Here is an 18,599-nt window from a genome sequence, read left to right as displayed (position 1 = left end):
ATAACAGAACCTAGCCTCAGAACCTGGGATTATTTTACTTTTTATACAGTCCCGGCCCTGTGTGTGGCCCCCGTATCCGAGACCTAACTGACGTACAGGGCTGTGTTATACTGTAGAAAGGCAGCCTCACACATTCTAAAAGGAGTGGTTTATACCATGCTGGTAGATCTAATAATAATTAACATTACATTTCAGCCACCTACTCACACTCTCATTGCTGGGCTACAGAGCCATTTGTATAGTAAAATAAAGGTCTAATTAGTGACACTTTGTAATAATTATTACCGTGTACCCTACTGTGTAATAGAAAACCTGCATACGTACCACTGCCGACCCCTTCATGATCGTACATCACTCGCTGGTTGCTGCTAAACTCAATTTCCTCCATCTGAGCTCGCCCAGTTAGCATGTTGGTCTCAGGAATAGGGAGGAACACCTCAGCCAGCAGGTTAGCGAGGTAATGTCCCCGTGTTTCATATACCTAGAGGGAGGAAGCAAGGAGATGCTGCAGCCAACTGCTAGCACTGTATCTGCCCTGCATGTGTAACGCAGTGTTGCCTTCTATTTACTCAACGTATGAACAACACACAGTAATGCGACCATTCCAATACAGAGTACTTCTTACTTCAAAATATTCCTGTGTGTGTATTTATTACTAGAACTTATGCATATATTCATGAACATATTACTAAGTGTTATACTGGACCATAAACAGGGGGATCTCATCCCTCCTGATCTGACCAAGAACCACTGGGCAGTTCTGCTTTCTCAACTAAGTGATAGGGTTCTCCCCCCTCATTAGAAACCTTGGGTGGATCTGGAATGTGATCTCCTTGGTTTTCCTTTACCTGACCTTCTTTGGTTACCTGCTCGACTTTGCCACAAACTTCCTCCTTGTGGCTGTTTCAGATACTTTAAAGGTTTGGCATGCCGAACTTCTGATTCATTTTAATTTTGCCCTCCCTACTAGAACCCTATCCCTTAAAGCTCTGGATAAATTGGTACCATATCTCTATGCTTCCTACTGGTTGTGCATGGGTATAGTGTGTTTAGCTTACTTTTTTTCTCCATCCTCTATCTTTATGCTCTCAGGCCAGCTACATGGAGATGGGGTGTAAGTGTGTGTATTGTATACGGTCCTTAGTACCTGTATGCTCTCAGGCTAGCTACATGGTGATGAGGTGTAAGTATGTACTGTCCTTAGTACCTGTAGCTGTATGCACTCAGGCTAGCTACATGGAGATGGGGTGTAAGTGTGTGTATTGTGTACGGTCCTTAGTACCTGTAGCTGTATGTACTCAGGCCAGGTACATGGAGATGGGGTGTAAGTGTGTGTATTGTGTACGGTCCTTAGTACCTGTAGCTGTATGCACTCAGGCTAGCTACATAGAGATGGGGTGTAAGTGTGTGTATTGTGTACGGTCCTTAGTACCTGTATGCTCTCAGGCTAGCTACATGGTGATGGGGTGTAAGTGTGCGTATTGTGTAAAGTCCTTAGTACCTGTATGCACTCAGGCTAGCTACATGGAGATGGGGTGCAAGTGTGTGTATTGTGTACGGTCCTTAGTACCTGTAGCTGTATGCTCTCAGGCTAGCTACATGGAGATGGTGTGTAAGTGTGTGTATTGTGCACGATCCTTAGTACCTGTAGCTGTATGCACTCAGGCCAGCTACATGGAGATGGGGTGTAAGTGTGTGTATTGTGTACGGTCCTTAGTACCTGTAGCTGTATGCTCTCAGGCTAGCTACATGGTGATGAGGTGTAAGTGTGTGTATTGTGTACGGTCCTTAGTACCTGTAGCTGTATGCTCTCAGGTCAGCTATATGGAGATGGTGTGTAAGTGTGTGTATTGTGTACGGTCCTTAGTACCTGTATGCTCTCAGGCTAGCTACATGGTGATGGGGTGTAAGTGTGTGTATTGTGTACGGTCCTTAGTACCTGTAGCTGTATGCACTCAGGCCAGCTACATGGAGATGGGGTGTAAGTGTGTGTATTGTATACGGTCCTTAGTACCTGCATGCTCTCAGGCTAGCTACATGGTGATGAGGTGTAAGTATGTACTGTCCTTAGTACCTGTAGCTGTATGCACTCAGGCTAGCTACATGGAGATGGGGTGTAAGTGTGTGTATTGTGTACGGTCCTTAGTACCTGTAGCTGTATGTACTCAGGCCAGGTACATGGAGATGGGGTGTAAGTGTGTGTATTGTGTACGGTCCTTAGTACCTGTAGCTGTATGCACTCAGGCTAGCTACATAGAGATGGGGTGTAAGTGTGTGTATTGTGTACGGTCCTTAGTACCTGTATGCTCTCAGGCTAGCTACATGGAGATGGGGTGTAAGTGTGTGTATTGTGTACGGTCCTTAGTACCTGTAGCTGTATGCACTCAGGCTAGCCACATGGTGATGGGGTGTAAGTGTGTGTATTGTATACGGTCCTTAGTACCTGTATGCTCTCAGGCTAGCTACATGGTGATGAGGTGTAAGTATGTACGGTCCTTAGTACCTGTAGCTGTATGCACTCAGGCTAGCTACATGGAGATGGGGTGTAAGTGTGTGTATTGTGTACGGTCCTTAGTACCTGTAGCTGTATGCACTCAGGCTAGCTACATGGAGATGGGGTGTAAGTGTGTGTATTGTGTACGGTCCTTAGTACCTGTAGCTGTATGCACTCAGGCCAGGTACATGGAGATGGGGTGTAAGTGTGTGTATTGTGTACGGTCCTTAGTACCTGTATGCTCTCAGGCTAGCTACATGGTGATGGGGTGTAAGTGTGCGTATTGTGTAAAGTCCTTAGTACCTGTATGCACTCAGGCTAGCTACATGGAGATGGGGTGCAAGTGTGTGTATTGTGTACGGTCCTTAGTACCTGTAGCTGTATGCTCTCAGGCTAGCTACATGGAGATGGTGTGTAAGTGTGTGTATTGTGCACGATCCTTAGTACCTGTAGCTGTATGCACTCAGGCCAGCTACATGGAGATGGGGTGTAAGTGTGTGTATTGTGTACGGTCCTTAGTACCTGTAGCTGTATGCTCTCAGGCTAGCTACATGGTGATGAGGTGTAAGTGTGTGTATTGTGTACGGTCCTTAGTACCTGTAGCTGTATGCTCTCAGGTCAGCTATATGGAGATGGTGTGTAAGTGTGTGTATTGTGTACGGTCCTTAGTACCTGTATGCTCTCAGGCTAGCTACATGGTGATGGGGTGTAAGTGTGTGTATTGTGTACGGTCCTTAGTACCTGTAGCTGTATGCACTCAGGCCAGCTACATGGAGATGGGGTGTAAGTGTGTGTATTGTATACGGTCCTTAGTACCTGCATGCTCTCAGGCTAGCTACATGGTGATGAGGTGTAAGTATGTACTGTCCTTAGTACCTGTAGCTGTATGCACTCAGGCTAGCTACATGGAGATGGGGTGTAAGTGTGTGTATTGTGTACGGTCCTTAGTACCTGTAGCTGTATGTACTCAGGCCAGGTACATGGAGATGGGGTGTAAGTGTGTGTATTGTGTACGGTCCTTAGTACCTGTAGCTGTATGCACTCAGGCTAGCTACATAGAGATGGGGTGTAAGTGTGTGTATTGTGTACGGTCCTTAGTACCTGTATGCTCTCAGGCTAGCTACATGGAGATGGGGTGTAAGTGTGTGTATTGTGTACGGTCCTTAGTACCTGTAGCTGTATGCACTCAGGCTAGCCACATGGTGATGGGGTGTAAGTGTGTGTATTGTATACGGTCCTTAGTACCTGTATGCTCTCAGGCTAGCTACATGGTGATGAGGTGTAAGTATGTACGGTCCTTAGTACCTGTAGCTGTATGCACTCAGGCTAGCTACATGGAGATGGGGTGTAAGTGTGTGTATTGTGTACGGTCCTTAGTACCTGTAGCTGTATGCACTCAGGCTAGCTACATGGAGATGGGGTGTAAGTGTGTGTATTGTGTACGGTCCTTAGTACCTGTAGCTGTATGCACTCAGGCCAGGTACATGGAGATGGGGTGTAAGTGTGTGTATTGTGTACGGTCCTTAGTACCTGTATGCACTCAGGCTAGCTACATGGAGATGGGGTGTAAGTGTGTGTATTGTGTACAGTCCTTAGTACCTGTATGCTCTCAGGCTAGCTACATGGTGATGAGGTGTAAGTGTGTGTATTGTGTACGGTCCTTAGTACCTGTAGCTGTATGCACTCAGGCTAGCTACATGGTGATGGGGTGTAAGTGTGCGTATTGTGTACAGTCCTTAGTACCTGTATGCACTCAGGCTAGCTACATGGAGATGGGGTGCAAGTGTGTGTATTGTGTACGGTCCTTAGTACCTGTAGCTGTATGCTCTCAGGCTAGCTACATGGAGATGGTGTGTAAGTGTGTGTATTGTGCACGATCCTTAGTACCTGTAGCTGTATGCACTCAGGCCAGCTACATGGAGATGGGGTGTAAGTGTGTGTATTGTGTACGGTCCTTAGTACCTGTAGCTGTATGCTCTCAGACTAGCTACATGGTGATGAGGTGTAAGTGTGTGTATTGTGTACGGTCCTTAGTACCTGTAGCTGTATGCTCTCAGGTCAGCTATATGGAGATGGTGTGTAAGTGTGTGTATTGTGTACGGTCCTTAGTACCTGTATGCTCTCAGGCTAGCTACATGGTGATGGGGTGTAAGTGTGTGTATTGTGTACGGTCCTTAGTACCTGTAGCTGTATGCACTCAGGCCAGCTACATGGAGATGGGGTGTAAGTGTGTGTATTGTGTACGGTCCTTAGTACCTGTAGCTGTATGCACTCAGGCTAGCTACATGGAGATGGTGTGTAAGTGTGTGTATTGTGCACGGTCCTTAGTACCTGTAGCTGTATGCACTCAGGCCAGCTACATGGAGATGGGGTGTAAGTGTGTGTATTGTGTACGGTCCTTAGTACCTGTAGCTGTAAGCGCTCAGGCTAGCTACATGGTGATGGGGTGTAAGTGTGTGTATTGTGTACGGTCCTTAGTACCTGTAGCTGTATGCACTCAGGCCAGCTACATGGAGATGGGGTGTAAGTGTGTGTATTGTGTACGGTCCTTAGTACCTGTAGCTGTATGCTCTCAGGCCAGCTACATGGAGATGGGGTGTAAGTGTGTGTATTGTGTACGGTCCTTAGTACCTGTAGCTGTGTGCTCTCAGGCCAGCTACATGGAGATTGGGTGTAAGTGTGTGTATTGTGTACAGTCCTTAGTACCTGTATGCTCTCAGGCTAGCTACATGGAGATGGGGTGTAAGTGTGTGTATTGTGTACGGTCCTTAGTACCTGTAGCTGTATGCTCTCAGGCTAGCTACATGGTGATGGGGTGTAAGTGTGTGTATTGTGTACAGTCCTTAGTACCTGTATGCTCTCAGGCTAGCTACATGGAGATGGGGTGTAAGTGTGTGTATTGTGTACGGTCCTTAGTACCTGTAGCTGTATGCACTCAGGCTAGCTACATGGTGATGGGGTGTAAGTGTGTGTATTGTGTACAGTCATTAGTACCTGTATGCTCTCAGGCTAGCTACATGGTGATGGGGTGTAAGTGTGTGTATTGTGTACGGTCCTTAGTACCTGTAGCTGTATGTTCTCAGGCTAGCTACATGGTGATGGGGTGTAAGTGTGTGTATTGTGTACAGTCCTTAGTACCTGTATGCTCTCAGGCTAGCTACATGGTGATGGGGTGTAAGTGTGTGTATTGTGTACGGTCCTTAGTACCTGTAGCTGTATGCACTCAGGCTAGCTACATGGTGATGGGGTGTAAGTGTGTGTATTGTGTACGGTCCTTAGTACCTGTAGCTGTATGCTCTCAGGCTAGCTACATGGAGATGGGGTGTAAGTGTGTGTATTGTGTACAGTCCTTAGTACCTGTATGCTCTCAGGCTAGCTACATGGAGATGGGGTGTAAGTGTGTGTATTGTGTACGGTCCTTAGTACCTGTAGCTGTATGCTCTCAGGCTAGCTACATGGAGATGGGGTGTAAGTGTGTGTATTGTGTACAGTCCTTAGTACCTGTATGCTCTCAGGCTAGCTACATGGAGATGGGGTGTAAGTGTGTGTATTGTGTACAGTCCTTAGTACCTGTATGCTCTCAGGCTAGCTACATGGAGATGGGGTGTAAGTGTGTGTATTGTGTACGGTCCTTAGTACCTGTAGCTGTATGCACTCAGGCCAGCTACATGGTGATAGGGTGTAAGTGTGTGTATTGTGTACGGTCCTTAGTACCTGTAGCTGTATGCACTCAGGCCAGTTACATAGTGATGGGGTGTAAGTGTATGTATTGTGTACGGTCCTTAGTACCTGTAGCTGTATGCTCTCAGTGTGTGTGTACAGTCCTTAGTACCTGTATGCTCCTGGGCTAGCTACATGGAGATGGAGTGTTATAGGCCCTACACACTGGCCGATATTCCTCAAAGATATGAACGCTCTCGTTCATTATTGAACGAGATAACGTTCATATCTTTGAGTGTGGAGTCACCAGCGATGAACGATGCGCGGCCCCGCGCTCGTTCATCGCTGGTGCCCCGTCGCCTGTGCATGCAGGCCAATATGGACTATCTCGTCCATATTTGCCTGCACTTCAATGGAGCTGGGTGACAGGGGGAGTGAAGAAACTTCACTCCCCCCGTCACTGCCCCCCGCTGCCAGGTCGCCCGTCGGCCGTATCCGCCGTCAGGCAGCTCGGCGGCGGATCTTTATATGTGTAGGGCCCTTAAGTGTGTGTATTGTGTACAGTCCTTAGTACCTGTATGCTCTCAGGTCAGCTATATGGAGATGGTGTGTAAGTGTGTGTATTGTGTACGGTCCTTAGTACCTGTAGCTGTATGCTCTCAGGCCAGCTACATGGAGATGGGGTGTAAGTGTGTGTATTGTGTACGGTCCTTAGTACCTGTAGCTGTATGCTCTCAGGCTAGCTACATGGAGATGGGGTGTAAGTGTGTGTATTGTGTACGGTCCTTAGTACCTGTATGCTCTCAGGCTAGCTACATGGAGATGGGGTGTAAGTGTGTGTATTGTGTACGGTCCTTAGTACCTGTAGCTGTATGCTCTCAGGCTAGCTACATGGAGATGGGGTGTAAGTGTGTGTATTGTGTACGGTCCTTAGTACCTGTAGCTGTATGCTCTCAGGCTAGCTACATGGAGATGGGGTGTAAGTGTGTGTATTGTGTACGGTCCTTAGTACCTGTAGCTGTATGCTCTCAGGCTAGCTACATGGAGATGGGGTGTAAGTGTGTGTATTGTGTACGGTCCTTAGTACCTGTAGCTGTATGCTCTCAGGCTAGCTACATGGAGATGGGGTGTAAGTGTGTGTATTGTGTACGGTCCTTAGTACCTGTAGCTGTATGCTCTCAGGCCAGCTACATGGAGATTGGGTGTAAGTGTGTGTATTGTGTACGGTCCTTAGTACCTGTAGCTGTATGCTCTCAGGCCAGCTAAATATCTGCAGATTGAAGATCTGTCCCAGGTGGACTCTGAAGTCTGATCCCAGTCGGTTTGTCACAGTTTTGGAAACCTCTTTGTTGTTGAAAAGGATCTTGATGAACAGTGAATGTTTCTGCAGATCTGCACGTCTTAATGCTTCTGCCCTGGGGGGATGTAAACCACATATGTCTTTTACATTTTTAATTCAAAAAGCGTACTGATAAAAAAACAAAAGACAATATACAACCCCCCATCGACCGCTATCTGTTGTGAAAGCCTGGTATGCAGAACACTATGCAAGTGTACGAAAGGTCCAGAGCTTTCCCCATTCCCCCTACTCAGGGATGTTTTGCTGATATTCATTGTCAGCAATTTCCCTGATTCCACTTTCTGTGTATAGATTAGTATATAATAGAAAAATAAAGCCTATATATGTATATACCACACTAATATATATCATAGCTGTATAAATTGTGAAATCTAATGTAAAGCGCTTATAATGGGTATCACTACTGCACACTATGAGGAGCACTCTACCGTACAGTATATTATTACTGACAAGTATTCTGGATAAGTAATTCGCTGGGTTCTAGCTGCTCTGGCCAGACCGGCAGGATTCCTTTCTTATCCTGTTCCTCCCATCTGTCTCCCTGCCTCCCCTCTCCTAACATGGCACTTATATCAGCTGGCAGGCCCATGTATTGTAGTCCATGTGTTCCCCACACTACAAGGCCGCGGATTGCGGCAACGGTGAGGGGAGATGAGTTTGGCATCTTCCTGGTTATGTTACTCCCATTGTGCATGATGGAGGCGGGGCAAAAGCCAGAATTAGAAATATTAGACATCATGTGCCTCATGCCTCGTGCTTCTTGGAGCCTCGCGGCATTCCTTTGGCTGCTATAGCATTCATACACTGGTATCAGTGACTGCACACGTTACCTGGGGCACATGTTGTTAGGGGTGACATCTGCTGACAGGGTGAGCTCAGGATGAAGTATAGGTTCTCCCGGTCTTCTCCTGATGCTTGCAGCTTTGTCACGGACTTGTAGTTCTACATCCTGTATGTCTACTTGCGCTGGTGGAATGGGCTTGGTGGGTGGCTCTCGCATGTAGCCAGCGTCTGCTTCATCTTCTTCCATACCTTCCTTTCTATTTTTATTCTTCAGCTTCTGTTTTCCATTTAAAATATATTAACAAAATCACCATGATTCTAAGCTACTTATACTAATAAATGGCAATGTGAGACTGGATTATGGGTCCTAAGGATGAGCCAGTACTCCGCTTATAGACCCACACAAGTACATTGTGCTGCTGGCTGCAGGTGATCCTCACTGATGTGGAACAAGGAAGTAACCTATCACCATAGTAATTGTTAGAATGGGATAGAAAAAGGGAGAATGAGAACGCAGTACAGATAGAGGATCACGGTGGGAGTGAAAAGATTTACAGGAGAAATGGTCAGAGCACGCAAGAGAGGCAGACGGACATGCATGCAGGACGGGTGAGCAAGACAGCAGGGCAGGCGAGCAGGGAATCCCAGGAACTAATGGGGCAGGCGTAGGGCTGTATGGTGGGTAGCAGGCTGGCATCGCAGAACAGGCAGGGTGGATAAAGGCAGGGTGGGGGAGAATGTGGGCATGACAATCCATGCACAGTAGAAGCAGACCAGAATAGCAATCCAGGCATGGGTAGGGGAGGCATGTGAGCAGGGAGGTCCAGACATGAAGAGTGCGGGTGTGGAGGCAGGGGAGCAGAGCAGGCAGGTGGGGCGGAGAAACCCAAGCAGAGGAGGAAGGCGTATGGCAGGCAAACAAAGCACAAACAAAAAGCAAACTATATGTGCTACAGTAAAAGTAATAAGAGGAATATAGAAAAGACATCTGGCTGTGAGCATACTATAAAAATATAAAGAAAATAAATATACAGTATAAAGGGATAAAGATAACATTTTAGAAGAGACTAAACTTTAGATCTTTATACCTGTGCCCTTCTCCAAGATTTCCATTGCTGAAGATCAGATTTGTATTGCTTTAAATTCTTGTCATAGTCCATCATATGATCTTCCGTTAGTTCATTTATTTCAGCTTGAATCTCAGCTTCATACGCTTCCTTGTCAGTTTTCTTATTTACTTCTTCCCTAAAGACAAGACGCAGTTTAGTTTAAGGAATACAAAGGATCTGCACATGTCTGGGGCTGAGTGGTAACAGTGAGATTTCAGTTGTTTGTCTTGACCACTATAGACAATGTGAAACCAATCCAATTTAATTTGTTAAACGGCACACTACAGTATAAGTTATAGCAGCATTTGAGGACCGATGATATGTAAAAAATCTGGAAGTGGTGCGTTTAAATGGGAAGCGGTCAGCATTCCATGGGTCTGGATGCCTGCGGTCAGAATCCCAACACTACTCTGAATCCCAGCACCGGTGGCAACAATTTAAAAGGCAAAATCAACCTGTTTTTTCCTGTTAAATCATTGATACTTTCAAACATCGGGCCGACTCACCGGAATCACGCCGATAACTGCCTCTCCCAGGCTATTATATTAGATGGTAGACAATGAGAAAAAAAAATAACTATATAGTAATAATACTGGAGAAAATGCTAACAATTTTTTGGGAGTGTTTTTCAACCGATGATTCAAAGTAACACAATCAGCACAAATACTGATTACACCATGCTATACCCAGCTAACCAAGAGTACAATTTGTCTCCTGCAGCTAAAGCAGAAGAGGTCATTACTACGTACTTTCGCAAGAAAAGTTTCACGGGGGTGTTGGTGCACATCTGAAATTCTCGCAGGGATTTTATTTCTTTCCAAACTTTTATGAGGGACTTGAGAAGAATTCGGTCTTTTTCTTGCTCTGCATCTCGAAACTTTCTGGTTTGTCTAAGAAACAAAACAACAAATAATAACAACAATCACTAATATATACAGTAGGTACCCAAAAAGTCTTCTACTGTTTAATGTGTGACATTTTCACTCCACAATTGTCTTTATAAATAATTACCCCTCTCTTGAAGTGCATTTAAGAAAATACATATAGTGTAATTTTATATTTGAGTGCCTGGTGAAAAATACAAAGTGATAAGGATAATTGGCAGATACCGGTGATTGGCTGTGTGCTCCCTAACCTCTCATGCGGATACTGTGATTATTACTAGTGCGGCTGCAGTGGCCGTTTCATGTTATTTAAATTATATTAGTAATTGGTCTGTAGCCTGAAAGCAGGTACCCGTTTGATCTTTAAATAGGGGAAGACAACAAAGGTTTGTATTCAATTAAACTGAATCACCACCTTTATTTGGTGTTTGGGTCTGTATTTAATTGTGTCTCGCACAGTAAATTTACCTTCATCTATATATTAATAGCAGAAGGAAGACTTTTATAAGTGACATTTCTATAATACCATTGTCTGAACAGGGCACATCGTATATCAAACTAAAGTTCTTGGACAATAGATTTTCAAAAATTATATTGGCGTAGTAACTGGTTGCTTAGTTCTGGAGTTATGTCGCAAAAGGTCAGCCTGCCATTTACAATGCATCACCATTGTGCTCTGGGAAATGTGACAGCTGGTGAACTCTCCCTGTGCACCTGCCGGGTGACCTGGAACATGTGACCTGCTGGGTGGTCTGGAAACTGTGACAGTTACTTGCAGCCACCTACTAAATAGGGATTTTTTTTTAAAATTCGGCTCCTAAGGGGGTAAAAAGGGGTAAAATGTTTTGCTCAGCAAACCTATGTCCGGTTGATACCAAACATATTAGCTAGTTATTTGTTAATAACACTAACAATAAACAGATTATGGAGTACATTTATCAAAGCTTGGAGAGAGATAAAGTGGAGAGGGATAAAGCACCAATCAGCTCTTAGTTGGAATAAAATGACAGGAGATGACTGATTGGTACTTTACCTCTTTCCCCAAGCTTTGATAAATCTCTCCCTATATTGTTTAAGAATTGTGTACTTTAGCATCTCTAAAACAACATGCATGTGGTGAGAATCTGACAATCTATCAGTCTGACAGTCTGATTTCATAGCGAGTCTTACTGGATGTTGGAGACCCATACTGCACTTGCACAATACAGGTACGGCACATGCACAAAATACAGATCATCGGTACTTTGTGCTATACGCTGCACCTCTGTCCACATCTGAATAAGGCCCAAAAAGAGGACAGATTTTATTAAAATATTGAATGAATATATAATAAACATTTCATGCATGATTTCCAATAGAGGGGTCTCTTAAACACATTTATTTAATGAAACCACTTCTTCTCACCACATGCATGGTGTTTAAGAGAACCTGGAATCAGTAATGTGATTGGACTAAAACCTTGCAGGAACAATGGGATTATCTTGGCGCCAAAAACGACGACATGTGAAACTATTTTGGTGCCATCGCGGTGTGGAAAGCAGATATTGTTATACAGGTTGAGTATCCCTTATCCAAAACGCTTGGGACCAGAGGTATTTTGGATATCGGATTTTTCCGTATTTTGGAATAATTGCATACCATAATGAGATATCATGGTGATGGGACCCAAGTCTAAGCACAGAATGCATTTATGTTACATATACACCTTATATACACAGCCTGAAGGTCATTTTAGCCAATATTTTTAATAACTTTGTGCACTAAAAAAAGTGTGTGTACATAGACACAATTCATTTATGTTTCATATACACCTTATACACACAGCCTGAAGTTCATTTAATACAATATTTTTAATAACTTTGTGTATTAAACAAAGTTTGTGTACATTGAGCAACAGAAAACAAAGATTTCACTATCTCACTCTCACTCAAAAAAAGTCCGTATTTCTGAATATTCCGTATTTCGGAATATTTGGATATGATATACTCAACCTGTAGTACAATTGTATAGAGAATGTAAACGTTCATTGAAAGGATGTAAATATTTTTTTTGGTTTGTTTGTTTCTTTTGGAGATCTGTAAAAAAATTACTAAAATCCAGAAAGAAAGAAACAAAATAAAAATTTTGCCTTTTTGGGTCGGATAGTCATGGAGTAAAAGTAGGACATATGTAGTATTGCTAGAGTACAATACTAAAGCCCAGCCCACTTTGAAGTTCTTTTCTTACAAATATAAAAATAAGAATTTACTTACCGATAATTCTATTTCTCGGAGTCCGTAGTGGATGCTGGGGTTCCTGAAAGGACCATGGGGAATAGCGGCTCCGCAGGAGACAGGGCACAAAAGTAAAGCTTTTACAGGTCAGGTGGTGTGTACTGGCTCCTCCCCCTATGACCCTCCTCCAGACTCCAGTTAGGTACTGTGCCCGGACGAGCGTACACAATAAGGGAGGATTTTGAATCCCGGGTAAGACTCATACCAGCCACACCAAGCACACCGTACAACTTGTGATCTAAACCCAGTTAACAGTATGATAACAGAGGAGCCTCTGAAAGATGGCTTCCTAAACAATAACCCGAATTAGTTAACAATAACTATGTACAAGTATTGCAGATAATCCGCACTTGGGATGGGCGCCCAGCATCCACTACGGACTCCGAGAAATAGAATTATCGGTAAGTAAATTCTTATTTTCTCTATCGTCCTAAGTGGATGCTGGGGTTCCTGAAAGGACCATGGGGATTATACCAAAGCTCCCAAACGGGCGGGAGAGTGCGGATGACTCTGCAGCACCGAATGAGAGAACTCCAGGTCCTCCTTTGCCAGGGTATCAAATTTGTAAAAATTTACAAACGTGTTCCCCCTGAGCACGTAGCTGCTCGGCAGAGTTGTAATGCCGAGACCCCTCGGGCAGCCGCCCAAGATGAGCCCACCTTCCTTGCGGAATGGGCCTTAACAGATTTAGGCTGTGGCAGGCCTGCCACAGAATGTACAAGTTGAATTTTGTTACAAATCCAACGAGCAATCGACTGCTTAGAAGCAGGTGCACCCAACTTGTTGGGTGCATACAGTATAAACAGCGAGTCAGATTTTCTGACTCCAGCCGTCCTTTAAATGTATATTTTTAAGGCTCTGACAACGTCCAACAACTTGGAGTCCTTCAAGTCGTCTGTAGCCGCAGGCACTACAATAGGCTGGTTCAGGTGAAACGCTGATACCACCTTAGGGAGAAAATGCGGACGCGTCCGCAGCTCTGCCCTATGTCGAATGGAAAATTAAATAAGGGCTTTTATAAAACAAAGCCGCCAGTTTAGATACTCTCCCGGCCGAAGCCAGGGCCAGTAACATAGTCACTTTCCATGTGAGATATTTCAAATCCACATTCTTTAGTGGTTCAAACCAATTGGATTTGAGGAAATCTAAAACTACATTTAGATCCCACGGTGCCACCTTAGGCACCACAGGAGGCTGTATATGCAGTACTCCTTTGATAAAAATCTGGACCTCAGGGACTGAGGCCAATTCTTTTTGGAAGAATATTGATAGGGCCGAAATTTGAACCTTAATAGATCCCAATTTGAGACCCCTAGACAATCCTGATTGCAGGAAATGTAGGAAAACGACCCAGTTGAAATTCCTCCATCGGAGCACTCCGCTGCTCGCACCACGCAACATATTTTCGCCAAATACGGCAATAATGCTTCGCGGTGACTTCCTTCCTTGCCTTTATCAAGGTAGGAATGACTTCTTCTGGAATGCCTTTTCCTTTTAGGATCTGGCATTCCAACGCCATGCCATCAAACGCAGCCGCGGTAAGTCTTGAAAAAGACAAGGACCCTGCTGAAGCAGGTCCCTTCTCAGAAGTAGAGGCCACGGATCGTCCGTGACCATCTCTTGAAGTTCCGGGTACCAAGTCCTTCTTGGCCAATCCGGAGCCACTAGTCTTACTCCTCTTTGCCGTATAATCCTCAATACCTTTGGTATGAGAGGCAGAGGAGGAAACACATATACCGACTGGTACACCCAAGGTGTTACCAGCGCGTCCACAGCTATTGCCTGCGGATCTCTTGACCTGGCGCAATACCTGTCCAGTGTATTGTTGAGGCGAGACGCCATCCTGTCCACCATTGGTTTTACCCAACGGTTTAATAGCATGTGGAAAACTTCTGGATGAAGTCCCCACTCTCCCGGGTGAAGGTCGTGTCTGCTGAGGAAGTCTGCTTCCCAGGTGTCCACGCCCGGGATGAATACTGCTGACAGTGCTATCACGTGATTCTCCGCCCAGCGAAGGATCCTGGCAGCTTCTGCCATTGCCCTCCTGCTTCTTGTGCCGCCCTGTCTGTTTACATGGGCGACTGCCGTGATGTTGTCCGACTGGATCAACACCGGTCTTCCTTGAAGCAGAGGTTCCGCCTGGCTTAGAGCATTGTAGATTGCTCTTAGTTCCAGAATGCTTATGTGAAGAGACTTTTTCAGGCTCGACCACACTCCCTGGAAATTTCTTCCCTGTGTGACTGCTCCCCAGCCTCTCAGGCTGGCATCCGTGGTCACCAGGATCCAATCCTGCATGCCGAATCTGCGGCCCTCCAATAGATGAGCCTCCTGCAACCACCACAGAAGGGATACCCTTGTCCTCGGCGACAGGGTTATCCGCAGGTGCATCTGAAGATGCGACCCTGACCATTTGTCCAACAGATCCCTTTGCATGGAATCTGCCGAAAGGGATTGCTTCGTAAGAAGCTACCATTTTTTCCCAGGACTCTTGTGCATTGATGTACAGACACCTTTCCTGGTTTTAGGAGGTTCCTGACCAGGTCAGATAACTCCTTGGCTTTTTCTTCGGGAAGAAAAACCTTTTTCTGAACTGTGTCCAGAATCATCCCCAGGAACAGCAGACGAGTTGTCGGCATTAATTGGGATTTTGGAATATTCAGAATCCATCCGTGCTGCTTTAGCACCTCTTGAGATAGTGCTAAACCCATCTCTAGCTGTTCTCTGGACCTTGCCCTTATTAGGAGATCGTCCAAGTATGGGATAATTAATACGCCTTTTCTTCGAAGAAGAAATATTATCTCGGCCATTACCTTTGTAAAGACCCGAGGTGCCGTGGACAAACCAAACGGCAGCGTCTGAAACTGATAGTGACAGTTTTGTACAACGAACCTGAGGTACCCCTGGTGTGAGGGGTAATTGGAACGTGGAGATACGCATCCTTGATGTCCAAGGATACCATAAAGTCCCCTTCTTCCAGGTTCGCTATCACTGCTCTGAGTGACTCCATCTTGAACTTGAACTTCTTTATGTACAGGTTCAAGGACTTCAGATTTAGAATAGGCCTTACCGAGCCATCCGGCTTCGGTACCACAAAAAGAGTGGAATAATACCCCTTCCCTTGTTGTAGAAGAGGTACCTTGACTATCACCTGCTGAGAATACAGCTTGTGAATGGCTTCCAAAACCGTCTCCCTTTCTGAGGGGGACGTTGGTAAAGCAGACTTCAGGAAACGGCGAGGTGGCTCTGTCTCTAATTTCAACCTGTACCCCTGAGATATTATCTGCAGGATCCAGGGATTTACCTGCGAGTGAGCCCACTGCGCGCTGTAATTCTTGAGACGACCGCCTACCGCCCCCGAGTCCGCTTGCGAAGCCCCAGCGTCATGCTGAGGCTTTTGTAGAAGCCGGGGAGGGCTTCTGTTCCTGGGAAGGAGCTGCCTGTTGCTGTCTCTTCCCTCGTCCTCTGCCTCGTGGCAGATATGAATAGCCCTTTGCTCTCTTATTTTTAAAGGAACGAAAGGGCTGCGGTTGAAAGGTCGGTGCCTTTTTCTGTTGGGGAGTGACTTGAGGTAGAAAGGTGGATTTCCCGGCCGTAGCCGTGGCCACCAAATCCGATAGACCGACCCCAAATAACTCCTCTACGCATCGCCTGTCCACTGTCGTGTCCATAAAGCTCTTCTGGCCGAAATGGACATAGCACTTACCCGTGATGCCAGTGTGCAGATATCTCTCTGTGCATCACGCATATAAAGAAATGCATCCTTTATTTGTTCTAACGACAGTAAAATATTGTCCCTGTCCAGGGTATCAATATTTTCGATCAGGGACTCTGACCAAACTACCCCAGCACTGCACATCCAGGCAGTCGCAATAGCTGGTCGTAGTATAACACCTGCATGTGTGTATATACCTTTTTGGATATTTTCCATCCTCCTATCTGATGGATCTTTAAGTGCGGCCGTCTCAGGAGAGGGTAACGCCACTTGTTTTGATAAGCGTGTTAGCGCTTTGTCCACCCTAGGAGGTGTTTCCCAGCGCTCCCTAACCTCTGGCGGGAAAGGGTATAAAGCCAATAACTTCTTTGAAATTAGCAGTTTTTTATCGGGGCACCCCACGCTTCATCACACACGTCATTTAATTCTTCTGATTCGGTAAAAACTACTGGTAGTTTTTTCACACCCCACATAATACCCTGTTTAGTGGTACCTGTAGTATCAGCTAAATGTAACATCTCCTTTATTGCCAAAATCATATAACGTGTGGCCCTACTGGAAAATACGGTTGATTCGTCACCTTCACCACCGGAATCAGTGCCTGTGTCTGGGTCTGTGTCGACCGACTGAGGCAAGGGGCGTTTTACAGCCCCTGACGGTGTTTGAGGCGCCTGGACAGGCACTAATTGAGTGTCCGGCCGCCTCATGTCGGCAAACGACTGCTTAAGCGAGTTGACGCTATCCCGTAATTCCACAAATAAAGGCATCCATTCTGGTGTCGACCCCCTAGGAGGTGACATCCTCATATTTGGCAATTGCTCCGCCCCCACACCAATAACGTCCTCATACATGTCGACACACACGTACCGACACACAGCAGACACACAGGGAATGCTCTATACGAAGACAGGACCCACTAGCCCTTTGGGGAGACAGAGGGAGAGTCTGCCAGCACACACCAAAAAGCGCTATATATGACAGGGATAGCCTTATGATTAAGTGCTCCCTTATAGCTGCTTTTATATTAATATATTGCCATTTATTTTGCCCCCCCTCTCTGTTATACCCTGTTTCTGTAGTGCAGTGCAGGGGAGAGACCTGGGAGCCTTCCTGACCAGCGGAGCTGTGACAGAAAATGGCGCCGTGTGCTGAGGAGATAGGCCCCGCCCCTTTTTCGGCGGGCTCGTCTCCCGCTATTTAGTACATTTAGGCAGGGGTAAATATCTCCATATAGCCTCTGGGGCTATATGTGAGGTATTTTTAGCCTTTTTAAAGGTTTTCATTTGCCTCCCAGGGCGCCCCCCCCCCAGCGCCCTGCACCCTCAGTGACTGCCGTGTGAAGTGTGCTGAGAGGAAAATGGCGCACAGCTGCAGTGCTGTGCGCTACCTTAAGAAGACTGCAGGAGTCTTCAGCCGCCGATTCTGGACCTCTTCTTGCTTCAGCATCTGTGAGGGGGCCGGCGGCGTGGCTCCGGTGACCATCCAGGCTGTACCTGTGATCGTCCCTCTGGAGCTTCATGTCCAGTAGCCAAGAAGCCAATCCATCCTGCACGCAGGTGAGTTCACTTCTTCTCCCCTCTGTCCCTCGTTGCAGTGATCCTGTTGCCAGCAGGAATCACTGTAAAATAAAAAACCTAAGCTAAACTCTCTAAGCAGCTCTTTATGAGAGCCACCTAGAATTGCACCCTTCTCGGCCGGGCACAAAAATCTAACTGGAGTCTGGAGGAGGGTCATAGGGGGAGGAGCCAGTACACACCACCTGACCTGTAAAAGCTTTACTTTTGTGCCCTGTCTCCTGCGGAGCCGCTATTCCCCATGGTCCTTTCAGGAACCCCAGCATCCACTTAGGACGATAGAGAAATTATCAATTACCCATACTTGCCTACGGTCATGGGAAATCCATTAGACTCATGAATTTTCAGGATCACTGGTAGAGCAGGTCACCCTCCAGCATTCCGCCTACTTCCCAGTAATATGGGCAGAATCTGGATTGCGATAATGCGCTTCTCAGTGAAACGCATCATCATGGTCCTGTTCCCTCTGCGTGACATTACCGTATCTCCCGGAGGGTACAGAAAACACTCTCACGGTGGGTATGGAAAGTTGGTAAGTACGACTTTAAGACTTAATCTGGTAACTCTATTTATTACCTCTCACCTATGTAACACTTTTAAACACTTAAAACTCTCACTAGTGTGATGCCTTGAGGCGGTCGACCTGTACTGACCTGGGGGGGTTCCGTCCCCTGGACTTGTACCTTAGTGTTAAGCAGAGCTGTTACTAGACATTTTGGTGCCCTGTGCCAGAGAAAGAATTGGCGCTCG

The 18,599-nt window shown here is 46.0% G+C and overlaps 1 protein-coding gene across 3 annotated transcripts in view; it reads right to left on the bottom strand.

Annotated features, from left to right (window-relative positions):
- The window catches only part of CC2D2A (coiled-coil and C2 domain containing 2A), a 205,272-nt gene that overhangs the window by 118,361 nt on the left and 68,312 nt on the right, over positions 1-18,599 (bottom strand). For all 3 annotated transcript variants that reach the window (XM_063923787.1, XM_063923779.1, XM_063923772.1), the window contains exons 13-17: positions 10,156-10,296; positions 9,386-9,542; positions 8,345-8,574; positions 7,392-7,569; positions 325-481 (exon numbers count right to left, since the gene is read on the bottom strand). In XM_063923787.1, the coding sequence (XP_063779857.1) occupies positions 325-481; positions 7,392-7,569; positions 8,345-8,574; positions 9,386-9,542; positions 10,156-10,296 (863 nt within the window). The remainder of the gene's footprint in view (positions 1-324; positions 482-7,391; positions 7,570-8,344; positions 8,575-9,385; positions 9,543-10,155; positions 10,297-18,599) is intronic.

The sequence above is a fragment of the Pseudophryne corroboree genome, chromosome 1, assembly GCF_028390025.1.
Source record: "Pseudophryne corroboree isolate aPseCor3 chromosome 1, aPseCor3.hap2, whole genome shotgun sequence".
Classification (NCBI taxonomy): domain Eukaryota; kingdom Metazoa; phylum Chordata; class Amphibia; order Anura; family Myobatrachidae; genus Pseudophryne; species Pseudophryne corroboree.
This window is presented reverse-complemented; position numbering and strand designations above follow the sequence as displayed.